Source organism: Dendrobates tinctorius, unplaced genomic scaffold (genome assembly GCF_039654945.1).
Source record: "Dendrobates tinctorius isolate UK_male_01 unplaced genomic scaffold, ASM3965494v1 ptg000254l, whole genome shotgun sequence".
In the NCBI taxonomy this organism is placed as follows: domain Eukaryota; kingdom Metazoa; phylum Chordata; class Amphibia; order Anura; family Dendrobatidae; genus Dendrobates; species Dendrobates tinctorius.
In genome coordinates, this window is record NW_027361921.1 from 23,949,123 (window position 1) to 23,963,092 (window position 13,970).

The following is a 13,970-nucleotide window of genomic DNA, read 5'->3' on the forward strand; positions in this document are numbered from 1 at the left end:
CATGGACAGGATAGTACGTCATATGTCAGGAAGGGGGTTAATAGGGATTTTAAGGAGCTTTCCACCTCAGCCCTGATGATGGATTTAAAACTTGAGGCAAAGTCTGAGGTCTCCTCACTAATTGTCTTGTGAGTGCAATCTGAACAAAGATTTTTCTGCCCGTCCACTGCTAGAGGTTTTACATAGCACACATACCCTGTTACTCTTCTCTTCTTCCTAGTGATTAAACAAAAAACAAAGGGGGCCTATTAAAATGGTGACATTCAAAGATCACTCACCACTCGTTGTCACTTTAAAGAGGTTGTTCGCTACATGCTATAATTCCTACACCAATTTTAAAACTTGTATAAAAGTTTTTTTTGCAAATACCTCGTTGTCCGCTCTGCCTGTGAGCGGCGCCATCGCTGGTCGCTCATTCGGCATCACGTGGCCCCAGCTGCAGCCGCCACTGATGTCACGTCAACTACCAGAATGCCTTGCTTCACCCCTCCTGATTGATTGAGCTGTGGGCGGAGTTTCACCGCATGTCACAGCCCAGTATCCAGTGCACACTTTCCCTCTCTCCTCTGCTTCCATCAGCCACAAGCACGTGCTGGATACTGGGCTATGACATGAGGGGTGTGCGCAACTGGGTCACGCATGGGTGAAGCAAGGCATTCTGGTACTTGACAGCAGTGGCTGCTGCCAGGGTCACATGATGCCAAGTGAGAAGTCAGCAATAGCACAGCTCACAGGCAGAGACAACAAGAGGCATTTACAAAAATACTTCTATACAAGTTTTAAAAAAAAATCGGTGGAGGAATTATAGAATGTGGTGGACAACACCTTTTAAGGGTACCGGGATACATAAAGCATCCTCTTTGGACACTGAGCAGTCCTGAGACACTCTGTTCCCCCAACTCGGACGAATGTCGCTTCTGTCACTTGAACGGCTGCCCCCTTTGGTGTGTCCATGCTGCTGACGGTGAGTCCGCAGCTAATGCTGCTGCCACTGATCCTCCATGGCACTCAGGCAGGAGAGCTTGAGCATGATAGCTTTCTTTGTGGTCTGTCCCCCCTTTTATGTAGGACCCACATCCCTCTCTTCAGGTTCCGCCTCATCCAGTGCCTCCAGAAAACTGACCGCTATTCCTGCGAAACTAAAAATGATGAGCTATTTTCCCATGCCCTAATCAGCGGTGCTCGCATAAACCGCTGCCATTTTCCCAACATGCACACTATGACATAACTTGGGCGTCAGTGGAGTGTGCCGACATTAGCTGTGTGTCTTGCCGCCTCAGCATAACACAGAATGGTGGGGGGTTGAGGGCGACGCGGCGGTCTGAGACATGCAGCGCATCTCCATCTCTGCCGCTCGTACCCGCATGTGCAACAAAGCCCAATCTGGACATGTGAATGTCACTTCCAGTACCCTCAAGGCTGGCACTACAGGCATGTGGCCTGCTCTTCCGGACGCCGGGGCGGGCAAGATTCCACTTTTCACAGCGACATTTCAGTACGTGGTTCCCATTAAGGACAGAAAATCAATTGATGTGGGGGGAGAGGTGCTACCCCTTATTTCAGTAGGTTTCCTATCCTTGGTGGGCAGATCCCTCTCTCAGGTGTGCAGTCATGGGTGAAAGGAAAATTTTACTTTTTCACAAAAATTTAGCTTTAACTTCAAGTTTTTTTACGTTCACAAGGATAACAGGAGAAAACAAACCCCAAAATTTGTTGTGCAATTTCTCCTCTGTATACCGACGGGCGATAAGCAGGGGAAAACTACTGTTTGGGCACATGGCAGGAGTTGGAAGGAGTGCCATATGACTGTTTATGAATGGAAAAATGGCTGGAATCCATAGTGGATGCCATATCGCCTTCTGAGAGCCCCTGATGTGCTTCAGCAGTGGACCCCCCCCCCCAAGTGACCTCATTTTGGAAACTACGCCCCTCAAGGATTTTATACATGTGTATAGTGAGGATTTTTTACCCAAAAGGTAATACACAGAATTTGATAACAGTGGGTCATTTTTTAATATGTCGTCATTAGTGTTGAACGCAAGTGCTCGCTACTCGAATTATCATTGTGCTCCGGTATTCACCAATTATCGCGGGTGCTCGAGTGACCCCAGTGCAAACTCTAGTAGAGACCACTCGCTCTCAACACTAGTAGTCATATCATCATCACTCCAACGCTCACCCTAGTCCAGATGTAACCCTAACCACAACCAATTAGGGAATCTGACTAAGAAAATGACACCAGTAACATGACATAGTAATTATTGGCATTTGACCACTGTCTATCAAAGTGATCAAAATGAACACAAAAGAAAAATCCCTGCTGTTGCTGGGCTAGCAAATCTTCGCAGGCACACCATGAATAAAAAAAAACATTTTTCAGGAAGAGGATAGGGGGACGCAGCTCGATGTACGGGGGAATGGCAGAGGTACCGGGGGTGAGTGGGGAGACTTGTCTCTCTTCTGACATGTCTATTATATGTCAGAAGAGAAATGTTTTTACTAGCTGGCAAACTTTTTTTTTTAGGATTACATCATCATCTGTGTGCAGTGTGTCATCCATTATGTTGCCCACACGGTCATGTAATGTACTTAATAGGTGTCAGACTTACCACAATACTCAAGTTTTCCCGGAGCATAGCATTCTGAAAATGCAACATGTTTACTTCCTTCTGTAGCAACATGTTATCATTTCCCAGTCTTCTGGATTTCTCCTTTTCTGCAGTTAAGGCACAAGCTAAAGCTGTATTATTGTTCTTTAGGGAAACCTTCAGAATAGAGGAGCTATCTGAAAGACACAAACATGAAACCGTGAACATAAAGACTCCTATTAATAAGGACCCATATACCATATATTGTACCACTGTTACTGTGCATCCATTTGTCATTGATGGGCGATTTATCTTAACCCCTTAGTGACAGAGATAATATGCAGCTTAATGACCGCACCAATTTTTACAATTCTGACCACTGTCCCTTTATGAGGTAGTAACTCTGGAACACTTCCATGGATCCCGGTGATTCTGACATTGTTTTCTCGTGACATATTGTACTTCATGTTAGTGGTAAAATTTCTTCGATATGACTTGCATTTATGAAAAAACGGAAATATGGCAATTTTTTTTTAAAATTTAGCAATTTTTCAACCTTCACAAAAAATACTTAATAAATAACATGTCTACTTTACATCAGCACAATTTTGGAACCAATTTTTTTTTTTTTTATTTGTTAGGAAGTTATAACAATTAAAATTTGACTAGCGATTTCTCATTTTTACAACAAAATTTACAAAACCAATTTTTTTTTTTTTTTTTCTTCTTTTTAGGGACCACATGACATTTAAACCCTTTACGCCCAAGGGTGGTTTGCCCGTTAATGACCGGGCCAATTTTTACAATTCTGACCACTGTCTCTTTATGAGGTAATAACTCTGGAACGCTTCCAAGGATCCTGGTGATTTTGACACTGTTTTCTCGTGACATAGTGTACTTCATGTTAGGCTAGTTTCACACTAGCGTTTATTCGACGCAGCGCACGGCACCGCTAAGCCCCGCCCCCTGCCGGCTCCCTGCCCGCCCCATCCAGTCATCGCCGCCTACTAACGCACATGGACGCTTGCGATCTGCGCACCATATCTTTAGCATAGGGTACGCTGGCCGCGCGCTAGTATGATTTTGGCGTGCGCTACGCATTTTTGAAGGTGCGCCGAAATGCAACATGCTGCGTTCGGCGCACACGGGCGCACCTTCAAAAGTGCGCAGCGCATGCCAAAATCCTACTAGCGCACGATCTGCGCACCCTATGCTAAAGATAGGGTGCGCAGATCGCAAGCGTCCATGTGCGATAGTAGGCGGCGATGACCGGATGGGGCGGGCAGGGAGCCGGCAGGGGGCGGGGCTTAGCGGCACCGTGCGCTGCGTCGAATAAACGCTAGTGTGAAACTACACTTAGTGGTAACATTTCATTCATATAACGCGTTTATTTGTGAAAAAAAGGGAAATTTGGCGAAAATTTTGCAATTTTCCAACGTTGTATTTTTATGCTCTTAAATCACAGAGATACGGCACACAAAAAACTTAAGTAACATTTCCCACATGTTTACTTTACAGCAGCACAATTTGGGAACCAAAATTGTTTTTTGTTAGGAAGTTATAAGGGTTAAAAGTTGACCAGCGATTTCACATTTTTACAACCATTTTATTTTTAGGGACCACATCACATTTGAAGTCACTTTGAGGGGTCTATATGATAGAAAATACCCAAAAGTGACACCATTCTAAAAACTGCACCCCTCAAGGTGCTCAAAACCACATTCAAGAAGTTTATTAACCCTTCAGGTGCTTCACAGGAATTTGAATGTTAAAAAAGAAAAAAAAAAAATGAACATTTAACTTTTTTCACAAAAAAATTTACTTCAGGTTCAATTTTTTTTATTTTACCAAGGGTAACATGGGAAATTAGACTGGAAAAGTTATTGTGCAGTTTGTCCTGAGTAAGCCGATACCTGATATGTGGGGGGGAGGGAAACCACTGTCTGGGCGCATGGCAGAGCTCAGAAGGGAAGCAGCACCGTTTGACTTTTGCACTGCAAAATTGGCTGGAATTCAGATTGGATGCCATATCACGTTTGGAGAGCTCCTGATGTGCCTAAACAGTGGAAATCCCCCACAAGTGACCCTATTTTGGAAACTAGATCCCCCAAGGAACTTATCTAGATATGTGATGAGCACTTTGAACCCCCAAGGGCTTCACAGACGTTTATAATGTACAGCCATACAATTAAAAAAAATCATTTTTTCCACAAAAATGGTCTTTTCACCCCCAATTTTTATTTTCTCAAGGGTAACAGGATCCCAAAAGTTATTGTGCAATTTCTCCTGAGTATGCTGATACCCCAACATGTGGGGGTAAAACCACTATTTGGGCGCATGGCAGAGCTCGGAAGGGAAGCAGCGCCGTTTGATTTTTTGGGCTGGAATTGAGATTGGAAGCCATGTCGCGTTTGGAAAGCCCCTGATGTAACAAAACAGTGGAAACCCCCCCAATTCTAACTCCAACCCTAACCCCTAACCCTAATGGGAAAATGGAAATAAAAACTTTTTATATTTTATTATTTTTCCCTAACTACACTGGGTGCAGAATTATTAGCCAAATGAGCATTTTCATCACATCGTCCTTTTTATACATGTTGTCCTACTCCAAGCTGTATACAGTCATGGCCAAAAGTTTAGAGAATGACACAAATATTATATTTTCACATGATCTGCTGCCCTCTGGTTTTTATGTGTGTTTGTCAGATGTTTTTATCACATACAGAAATATAATTGCAATCATATTATGAGTAACAAAAGGTTATATTGACAGTTAGAATGAGTTAATGCAGCAAGTCAATATTTGCAGTGTTGACCCTTCTTCAGGACCTCAGCAATTCTCCCTGGCATGCTCTCAATCAACTTCTGGATCAAATCCTGACTGATAGCAGTCCATTCTTGCAAAATCAATGCTTTTATTTTGTCTGAATTTGAAGGCTTTTGTTTGTCCACCCATCTCTTGATGATTGACCACAAGTTCTCAATGGGATTAAGATCTGGGGAGTTTCCAGGCCATGGTCTCAAAATCTCTATGTTTTGTTCCCTGAGCCATTTAGTTATCACCTATCATCAGATGTCCCAAACATTCGAAAAGGGGATTCATCAGAGAAAATGACTTTACCCCAGTCCTCAGCAGTCCACTCCCTGTACCTCTTGCAGAATATCAGTCTGTCCATGATGTTTTTTCTGGAGAGAAGTGGCTTCTTTGCTGCCCTCCTTGAGACCAGGCCTTGCTCCAAGAGTCTCCGCCTCACAGTGCGTGCAGATGCACTCACACCTGCCTGCTGCCATTCCTGAGCAAGCTCTGCACTGCTGGTAGCCCGATCCCGCAGCTGAAACACTTTTAAGAGACGGTCCTGGCGCTTGCTGGTCTTTCTTGGGCGCCCTGGAGCTTTTTTGGCAACAAGGGAACCTCTCTCCTTGAAGTTCTTGATGATGCGATAGATTGTTGACTGAGGTGCAATCTTTCTAGCTGCGATACTCTTCCCTGTTAGTGCACGTGTTTCTTTAGAGATAACCATGGTTAACAGAAGAGAAACAATGATGCCAAGCACCAGCCTCCTTTTAAAGTGTCCAGTGGTGTCATTCTTACTTAATCATGACAGATTGATCTCCAGCCCTGTCCTCATCAACACCCACACCTGTGTTAATGGAGCAATCACTGAAACGATGTTAGCTGGTCCTTTTAAGGCAGGGCTGCAATGATGTTGAAATGTGTTTTGGGGGGATAAAGTTCGTTTTCTAGGCAAATATTGACTTTGCATGTAATTGCTGTTAAGCTGATCACTCTTTATAACATTCTGGAGTATATGCAAATTGCCATTAGAAAAAAAGAAGCAGTAGACTTTGTAAAAATTAATATTTGTGTCATTCTCAAAACTTTTGGCCATGACTGTACGCTTGAAAGTCAACTGCCAATTATGCAAATCATGTGATTTGCATCTCTGTAATGAGGGAGGGGTGTGTTCTAATGACATCAAAACCCTATATAAGGCGTGCTTAATTAGGCAACTTCCTTTCCTTTAGCAAAATGGGTCAGAAGAAAGATTTGACGGACTCTGAAAAGTCAAAAATTGTGAGGTCTTGCAGAGGGATGCAGCAGTCTTGAAATTGCTGAACTTTTGAAGCGTGATCACCGAACAATCAAGCGTTTCATGGCAAATATCCAAGAGGGTCGCAAGAAGCGTGTTGATAAAAAAAAGGCGCAAAGTAGCTGCCCATGAATTGAGGAAAATCAAGCGTGAAGCTGCCAAGATGCCATTTGCCGCCAGTTTTGCCATATTTCAGAGCTGCAAAGTTAGGCTACTTTCACACTAGCGTCGTGTGACGTACGTTGCAATGCGTCGTTTTGGAGAAAAAACGTATCCTGCAAAGTTGCCTGCAGGATGCGTTTTTTCTCCATAGACTTGCATTAGCGACGCATTGCGACGTATGGCCACACGTCGCATCCGTCGTGCGACGGATGCGTCATGTTTTGATGGCCGCGACAAAAAACATTACATGTAACGGTTTTTGGTGCTTCGTGTCCGCCATTTTCGACAGCGCATGCGCGGCCGAAACACCGCCCCCTCCTCCCCGGACATTACAATGGGGCAGCAGATGCGGTGAAAAACTGCATCCGCTGCCCCCGTTGTGCAAATTTTTCACAACGTGTGTCGGTACGTCGGTCTGACGCATAGCGACGGGCCCTTACCGATGCTAGTGTGAAAGTAGCCTTACTGGAGTATCAAAGCTCAAGGTGTGCCATACTCAGTGACATGGCCAAGGTAAGGAAGGCTGAAAAATGACCACCTTTCAAGAAGAAACATAAGATAAAGACTGGGCCAAGAAATATCTTAAGACTGATTTTTCTAAGGTTTTATGGACTGATGAAATGAGAGCAACTCTTGAATGGCCAGATGGATGGGCTCGAGGCTGGATCAGTAAAGGGCAGAGAGCTCCACTCCGACTCAGACGCCAGCAAGGTGGAAGTGGGGTACTGGTATGGGCTGTATCAAAGATGAACTTGTGAAACCTTTGAGGATGGAGTGAAGCTCAACTCCCAGACCTACCGGCATTTTCTGGAAGACACCTTCTTCAAGCAGTGGTACAGGAAGAAGTCGGTATCGTTCAAGAAAAACATGCAGGACAATGCTCCATCACATGCATCCAAGTACTCCACAGCGTGGCTGGCCAGTAAAGGTCTAAAAGAAAAAATAATGACATTGCCCCCTTGTTCACCTGATCTGAACCCCATAGAGAACCTGTGGTCCCACATAAAATGTGAGATCTACAGGGAGGGAAAACATTACACCTCTCCGAACAGTGTCTGGGAGGCTGTGATGGCTGCTGCATGCAATGTTGATCGTAAACAGATCAAGCAACTGACAGAATCTACGGATGGAAGGCTTTTGAGTGTCATTGTAAAGAAAGGTGGCTAAATTGGTCACTGATTTTTTTTGTTTTGTTTTTGAACGTCAGAAATGTTTTTCTATATTTTGTGTTGTTATATTGGTTTACCTGGTGAAAATAAACGAGAGATGGGTATATATTTGGTTTTTATTAACTTGCCTAATAATTCTGCACAGTAATCGTTACCTGCACAAACAGATATCCTCCTAAGATAGACAAATGTAAAAAGAAAATCCCCACTCCAACTTCCAAAAATATTAAGCTTTGATATCTATGAGTCTTTTGGGTTGGGTTTTCCATATTTTGACCCACCGAGTTATGCAAGGTTTTATATTTTGTGGGACGAGTTGACTTTTCTATTGGTACCATTTTCGGGCACATAACATTTTTTGATCACTTTTTATTCCGATTTTTGGGACACAGAATGAACAAAAACCAGCATTTCATGAATTTCATTTGGGGGGTGCGTATACACCGTTCGCGTGTGGTAAAATTGATAAAGTGGTTTTATTCTTTGGGTCCGTACGATTACAGCGATACCTCATTTATATCTTTTTATGTTTTGGCGCTTTTATGCAATGAAAACAATTTTATATAAAAAAAATTATTTTTGCATCGCTTTATTCTGCGAGCTATAACTTATTTTTTCGCTGAGGACGCTGTGTGGCGGGACAAGATGACGTTTTCAGCGGTACCATGGTTATTTATATCTGTCTTTTTGATCACGCGTTATTGCACTTTTTGCTCGGCGGTATGATAAAGCATTTTTTGCTTCGTTTTTGTTATTTTTTAAGGGGTTCGCTAAAGGGGTTAACTAATGGGACAGTTTTATAGGGCAGGTCGTTACGGACGCGGCGATACCAGATGAGTACTTTTTATTGTTTTTTTTATTTAAAAAAAAAGAGAGTCTATTAGGGAATACACTTTTTTTTAAACTTTATTACACTGTCCCAGGGGGGATGTGACAGATCGCTGATCTGTCACATCACAGATTGCTGTGACAGATCAGCGATCTGACACAGGCGCTGCACAGGCTTCCTCATGCCTGCGCTCTGCAGGCAGTGAGGAAACCGGCTCCCTGCAGGCCCCCGCCGCCATATTGGATCCGGGGCCCTGCAGGGAAGGAGGCCCCCACAGCAGCGCTGCACATCGGCACCCTCCCTGCCGATGCTTCCCTAAACTCCCGATACACTACGATCGTGTTTGATCGCAGTGTGCCAGGGGTTAACGTGCCGGGGGCGGTTCGTAACCACCCCTGACAGTGCCGGGTGTCAGCTGTGATAAGCTGACACCCGGTCGTGATCAGTGGCGCTCCCCACGGGGGGGTGCCGCTGATCGCTATGACGTACTATTTAGTCCTTGTGACGTAGGTCCCAGGTCACATGGACGGAATAGTACATCTAATGTAGGAAAAGGGTTAAAGTCACGACCACATGACATTTAAAGTCACTCTAAAGGGGTGTATATGACAGAAAATACCCAAAAGTGGCCCCATTCTAAAAACTGCACCTCAAGATGCTCAGAACCACATTCAAGAAGTTTATTAACCCTTTATGTGCTTTACATTTTACAAACATTTTAATTCAGAACCAATTTTTTTTTTTTATTTTCACAAGTGTAAAAAGAGAAAATGAACCACAAAATTTGTTGTGCAATTTCTCCTGAATTATTATTATTATTATAGCGCCATTTATTCCATGGCGCTTTACATGTGAGGAGGGGTATACATAAAAACAAGTACAATAATCTTAAACAATACAAGTCATAACTGGTACAGGAGGAGAGAGGACCCTGCCCGCGAGGGCTCACAATCTTCAAGGGATGGGTGGTAATACAGTAGGCGAGGGTAGAGCTGGTCGTGCAGCGGTTTGGTCGATCGGTGGTTACTGCAGGTTATAGGCTTGTCGGAAGAGGTGGGTCTTCAGGCTCTTTTTGAAGGTTTCGATGGTAGGTGAGAGTCTGATATGATGTGGTAGAGAGTTCCAGAGTAGGGGTGATGCGCGAGAGAAATCTTGTATGCGATTGTGGGAAGAGGAGATAAGAGGGGAGTAGAGAAGGAGATCTTGTGAGGATCGGAGGTTGCGTGCAGGAAAGTACCGGGAGACGAGGTCACAGATGTATGGAGGAGACAAGTACGCCTATACCCCATATGTGGGGGTAAACCACTGTTTAGGCGCACGGCAGAGCCGGAAGGGAAGGAGCGCCGTTTGACCTTTTCAATGTGGAATTGGCTGGAATTGAGATCAGATGCCATGTCGCATTTGGAGAGCCCCTGATGTGCCTAAACAGTGGAAACCCCCACAAGTGACACCATTTTGGAAACTAGACCCCTTAAAGGAAATTATCCAGATGTATGGTGAGCTCTTTGAGGACTTCACAGAAGTTTATAGAGCCGTGAAAATAAAAAAAATAAAAAAAATCATTTTTTCCACAAAAATGATCTTTTCACCCCCAAATTTTTACTATCACAAGGGTAACGGGAGAAATTGGACCTCAAAAGTTGTCCAATTTGTTCTGAGTACGCTGGTACCCCATATGTGGGGGGGGGGGGAACCACTGATTGAGCACAGGTCGGGGCTCGGAAGGGAAGTAGTGACGTTTTGGAATGCAGACTTTGATGGAATGGTCTGCGGGCGTCATGTTGTGATTGCAGAGCCCTTGATGTGCCTAAACAGTAGAAACCCCCCGCAATTGACCCCATTTTGGAAAGTAGACCCCCCAAGGAACCTATCTAGATGTGTGGTGAGAACTTTGAACCTCCAAATGTTTCACTAAAGTTTATAATGCAAAGCTGTAAAAATAAACAATTTTTTTCCCCACAAAAATTATTTTTTAGCCCCCAATGTTTTATTTTCCCAAGGGTAACAGGAGAAATTAGACCCCCAAAGTTGTTGTGCAATTTGTCCCGAGTACGCCGATGCCCCATTTAAGGGGGTAAACCACTGTTTGGGTGCACAGCAGAGCTCAGAAGGAAGGGAGCACCGTTTGACTTTTTGAACGCAAAATTGGCTGGAATCAATGGTGGAGCCAAGTCGTGTTTGGAGACCCCCTGATGTACCTAAACAGTGGAAACCCCCCAATTCTAACTCCAACACACCCCTAACCCTAACACACCCCTAACCTCAACCCTAACCACAAACCTAACCCTAACTTTAGCCTAACTCTAACCCTAATGAGAAAATTAAAATGGATATAATAGAATTAGACTTACCGGTAATTCGGTTTCTAGAAACCTTCCACGACAGCATAGGAGGATGTCTCCACGCCCTAATGGGGGACAGGAAGCACGAGAGGTTAAAAGGTCCCTCCCACCTCCCTCTCACCAGTGACTTATAACTGATTACCATAGCACCGGTTACCTTAAGATTCTCAGAATTTGTCCAAGAATGCAGGGAGGGAAATAGTGGTGTCGTGGAAGGTTTCTAGAAACCGAATTACCGGTAAGTCTAATTCTATTTTCTCTAGCAACCTTCCACGACAGCATAGGAGGCATAACAACCTATACTGCACTAGGGGGGGGGACGGCCTGAAGAACTTTTCGGCCAAAGACTAAATCCCTGTTGGACACAAGGTCTAATCTATAGTGTTTAGTGAAAGTATGTAAGGAGGACCAGGTTGCTGCCTTACAAATCTGCTCTGAAGATGCGCCTGCCCTCTCAGCTCATGAAGTGGAGGTAGATAGTGTTGAATGTGCCTTGATCCCTGTAGGGGGAGTGATGTTTTGCGCCAGGTATGCTTCAGAGATAGCCTTTTTAATCCAATTGGCAATGGTGTTTTTTGCCACCTTCTTTCCTCTGTTCAGACCAGAGGTATGGATAAATAGGTTGTGGTTGATTCTATATGGTTTGGTGTACTCCAAGTAGTGGAGAATTATACGTCTTACGTCCAGCGTGTGAAACACCTCCTCTTTGGGGTTTGCTGGGTTTTGACAGAATGAAGGAAGAATTATATTCTGAGACCTATGAAAGTCGGACACAACCTTCGGTAGAAAAGATGGATCAAGGGAGAGAACTATGGAATCGTCTCTAACTGTTAAGTAGGGTTCCTTGATTGAGAGAGCCTGGAGCTCTCCTACTATCCTTGCTGAGGTTATTGCTATAAGGAAGGCTAATTTGTAGGTGAGGAGCTGAGAAGTACAGGATGACAGAGGCTCAAAGGGTGATTGAGTGAGTCCCGTAAGCACCACATTCAAGTCCCATGGTGGGACAGAGACTAATTTTTTTGGATGTAGCCTAGCGGCCGATGTCATGAATCTTTTTATCCACCTGTGGTTAGCCAAGTCACAGTCAAACAGAGCTTAATGCTGATACTTGTACTTTTAGTGTGCTAGGTTTTAGACCTAGTTCCAGCCCCCTCTGTAAGAAATCTAGGATACGGGAAATGTTAGGGTTGTCTGGGTCGGGCAGGTCTGGCAGACATCATGAGAATCTCTTCCATATTTTATTATATATGACAATGGTGACCGGCTTCCAAGATTTCTGGAGGGTTTTAATTACCGCCTCTGATAGCCCCCTGGCTCTCAAGATCTGGGCTTCAGAAACCAGGCCGCTAACTTCATTCCCCTGAGGTTCGGGTGATGCAGAGGGCCCTGTAAGAGAAGATCGTCTTTTATGGGTAGGATGTACCTGTGGTTCTGTTATTAAAGAGTACCAGCTCCTCTTTGGCCATAGCGGAGCTACTAGAATTGTTTGGGTCTGATCCTCCCGAATTTTTCTCAGGGTTGAAGCAAAGATTGGAACTGGCGGAAAGGCATATGCCAGATGCAAACTTCACCTGTGGGCGAAGGCATCCACTCCCAGGGATCTGTCCCTGGGGTTCAGGGAGAAGTAGTTTCTCACTTGAGCATTCCACCTCCGGGAGGCCCCACCTGCTGACTAGTGTTCGAAAGACTCTTCCATTCAGGGCCCACTCGCCAGGCTGGATGCTTTTTCTGCACAGGAAATCTGCCTGAAGATTGTCCGTACCCCTCAGGTGGACTGCTGTCAGGGAACGAAGGTGTCTTTCGGCCCAGCAAAATATTCGGCCTGAGAGGCACTCCAGGTTGCTGGATCTTGTGCCACCCTGGTGCCTGAGATGTGCCACTGTTGTTATGTTGTCCAAGTAGACTCTGATATGTTGGTCTTGGACCAGGTGTCTTGCTGCCAGGAGAGCTTCCTCCACTGCTTTCAGCTCCCTGAAGTTTGAGGATCTTGCACTCATTTTCTGGCTCCATAACCCTTGGAATGGCTGATGAGACACTACAGCTCCCCAGCCTTTTTTGCTGGTGTCTGTTGTTACCGTAACCAGGGGGATCTGGGACCAGTTGATTCCCCTGCACAGGTTTTTGCGGTCCATCCACCATGCTAGTGAAGCTTTCACTGTTCCCGGGGTCTGGACCCTTTTGTTCAGGCAGGTGTGATCCCTGTTCCAGTTTCTTAAGATATTAGACTGGAGTGTTCTGGAGTGGGCCTGCGCCCAAGGCACCGACTGGATGCAGGAGGTCATTACTCCTAGTATGGACATGGCTGCCCTGAGGGTCGGGGATCTCTGTCCTCTGAAATCTGAGACTCTTGACATTATAGACATCTGATGTTCCTCCGGGAGGAAGGACATTTGATTCTTTGAATGTAGTAGGATTCCTAAAAATGTTATCTCCTGAGAGGGTTGGATTTGCGACTTCTTTATATTCGGGATCCACCCCAATGATTGGAGAATGTCTAGAGTCTGGGCTACCTGGTCTTCCAGGGCCTGGTAGGAGGACCCCATTACCAGTAGGTCGTCCAGGTAAGGTACAATACATATTCCCCGGCTCCTGAAGTAGGACACTGCCTCTGTCATAATTTTGGAAAACACTCGAGGGGCAGAGGATATTCCGAAGGGAAGCACATTGTATTTTAAAGTGCCTGACTTCCGGACCCTGACGAATCGCAAACCTTAGATACTTCCTGTGGGAAGGATGTATGGGGATGTGGAAATAAGCATCCTTCAGATCTATAGTTGCCATGAAGTAAG

The 13,970-nt window shown here is 44.8% G+C and overlaps 1 protein-coding gene across 3 annotated transcripts in view; it reads right to left on the minus strand.

Annotated features, from left to right (window-relative positions):
- SGO2 (shugoshin 2) overlaps positions 1-13,970 on the minus strand; it is a 145,662-nt gene that overhangs the window by 90,507 nt on the left and 41,185 nt on the right. For 2 of the 3 annotated variants that reach the window (XM_073558223.1, XM_073558224.1), the window contains exons 3-4: positions 11,191-11,246; positions 2,610-2,785 (exon numbers count right to left, since the gene is read on the minus strand). In XM_073558223.1, coding sequence (XP_073414324.1) covers positions 2,610-2,785; positions 11,191-11,246 — 232 coding nt within the window. The remainder of the gene's footprint in view (positions 1-2,609; positions 2,786-11,190; positions 11,247-13,970) is intronic. The other variant, XM_073558225.1, reaches the window with a different exon arrangement.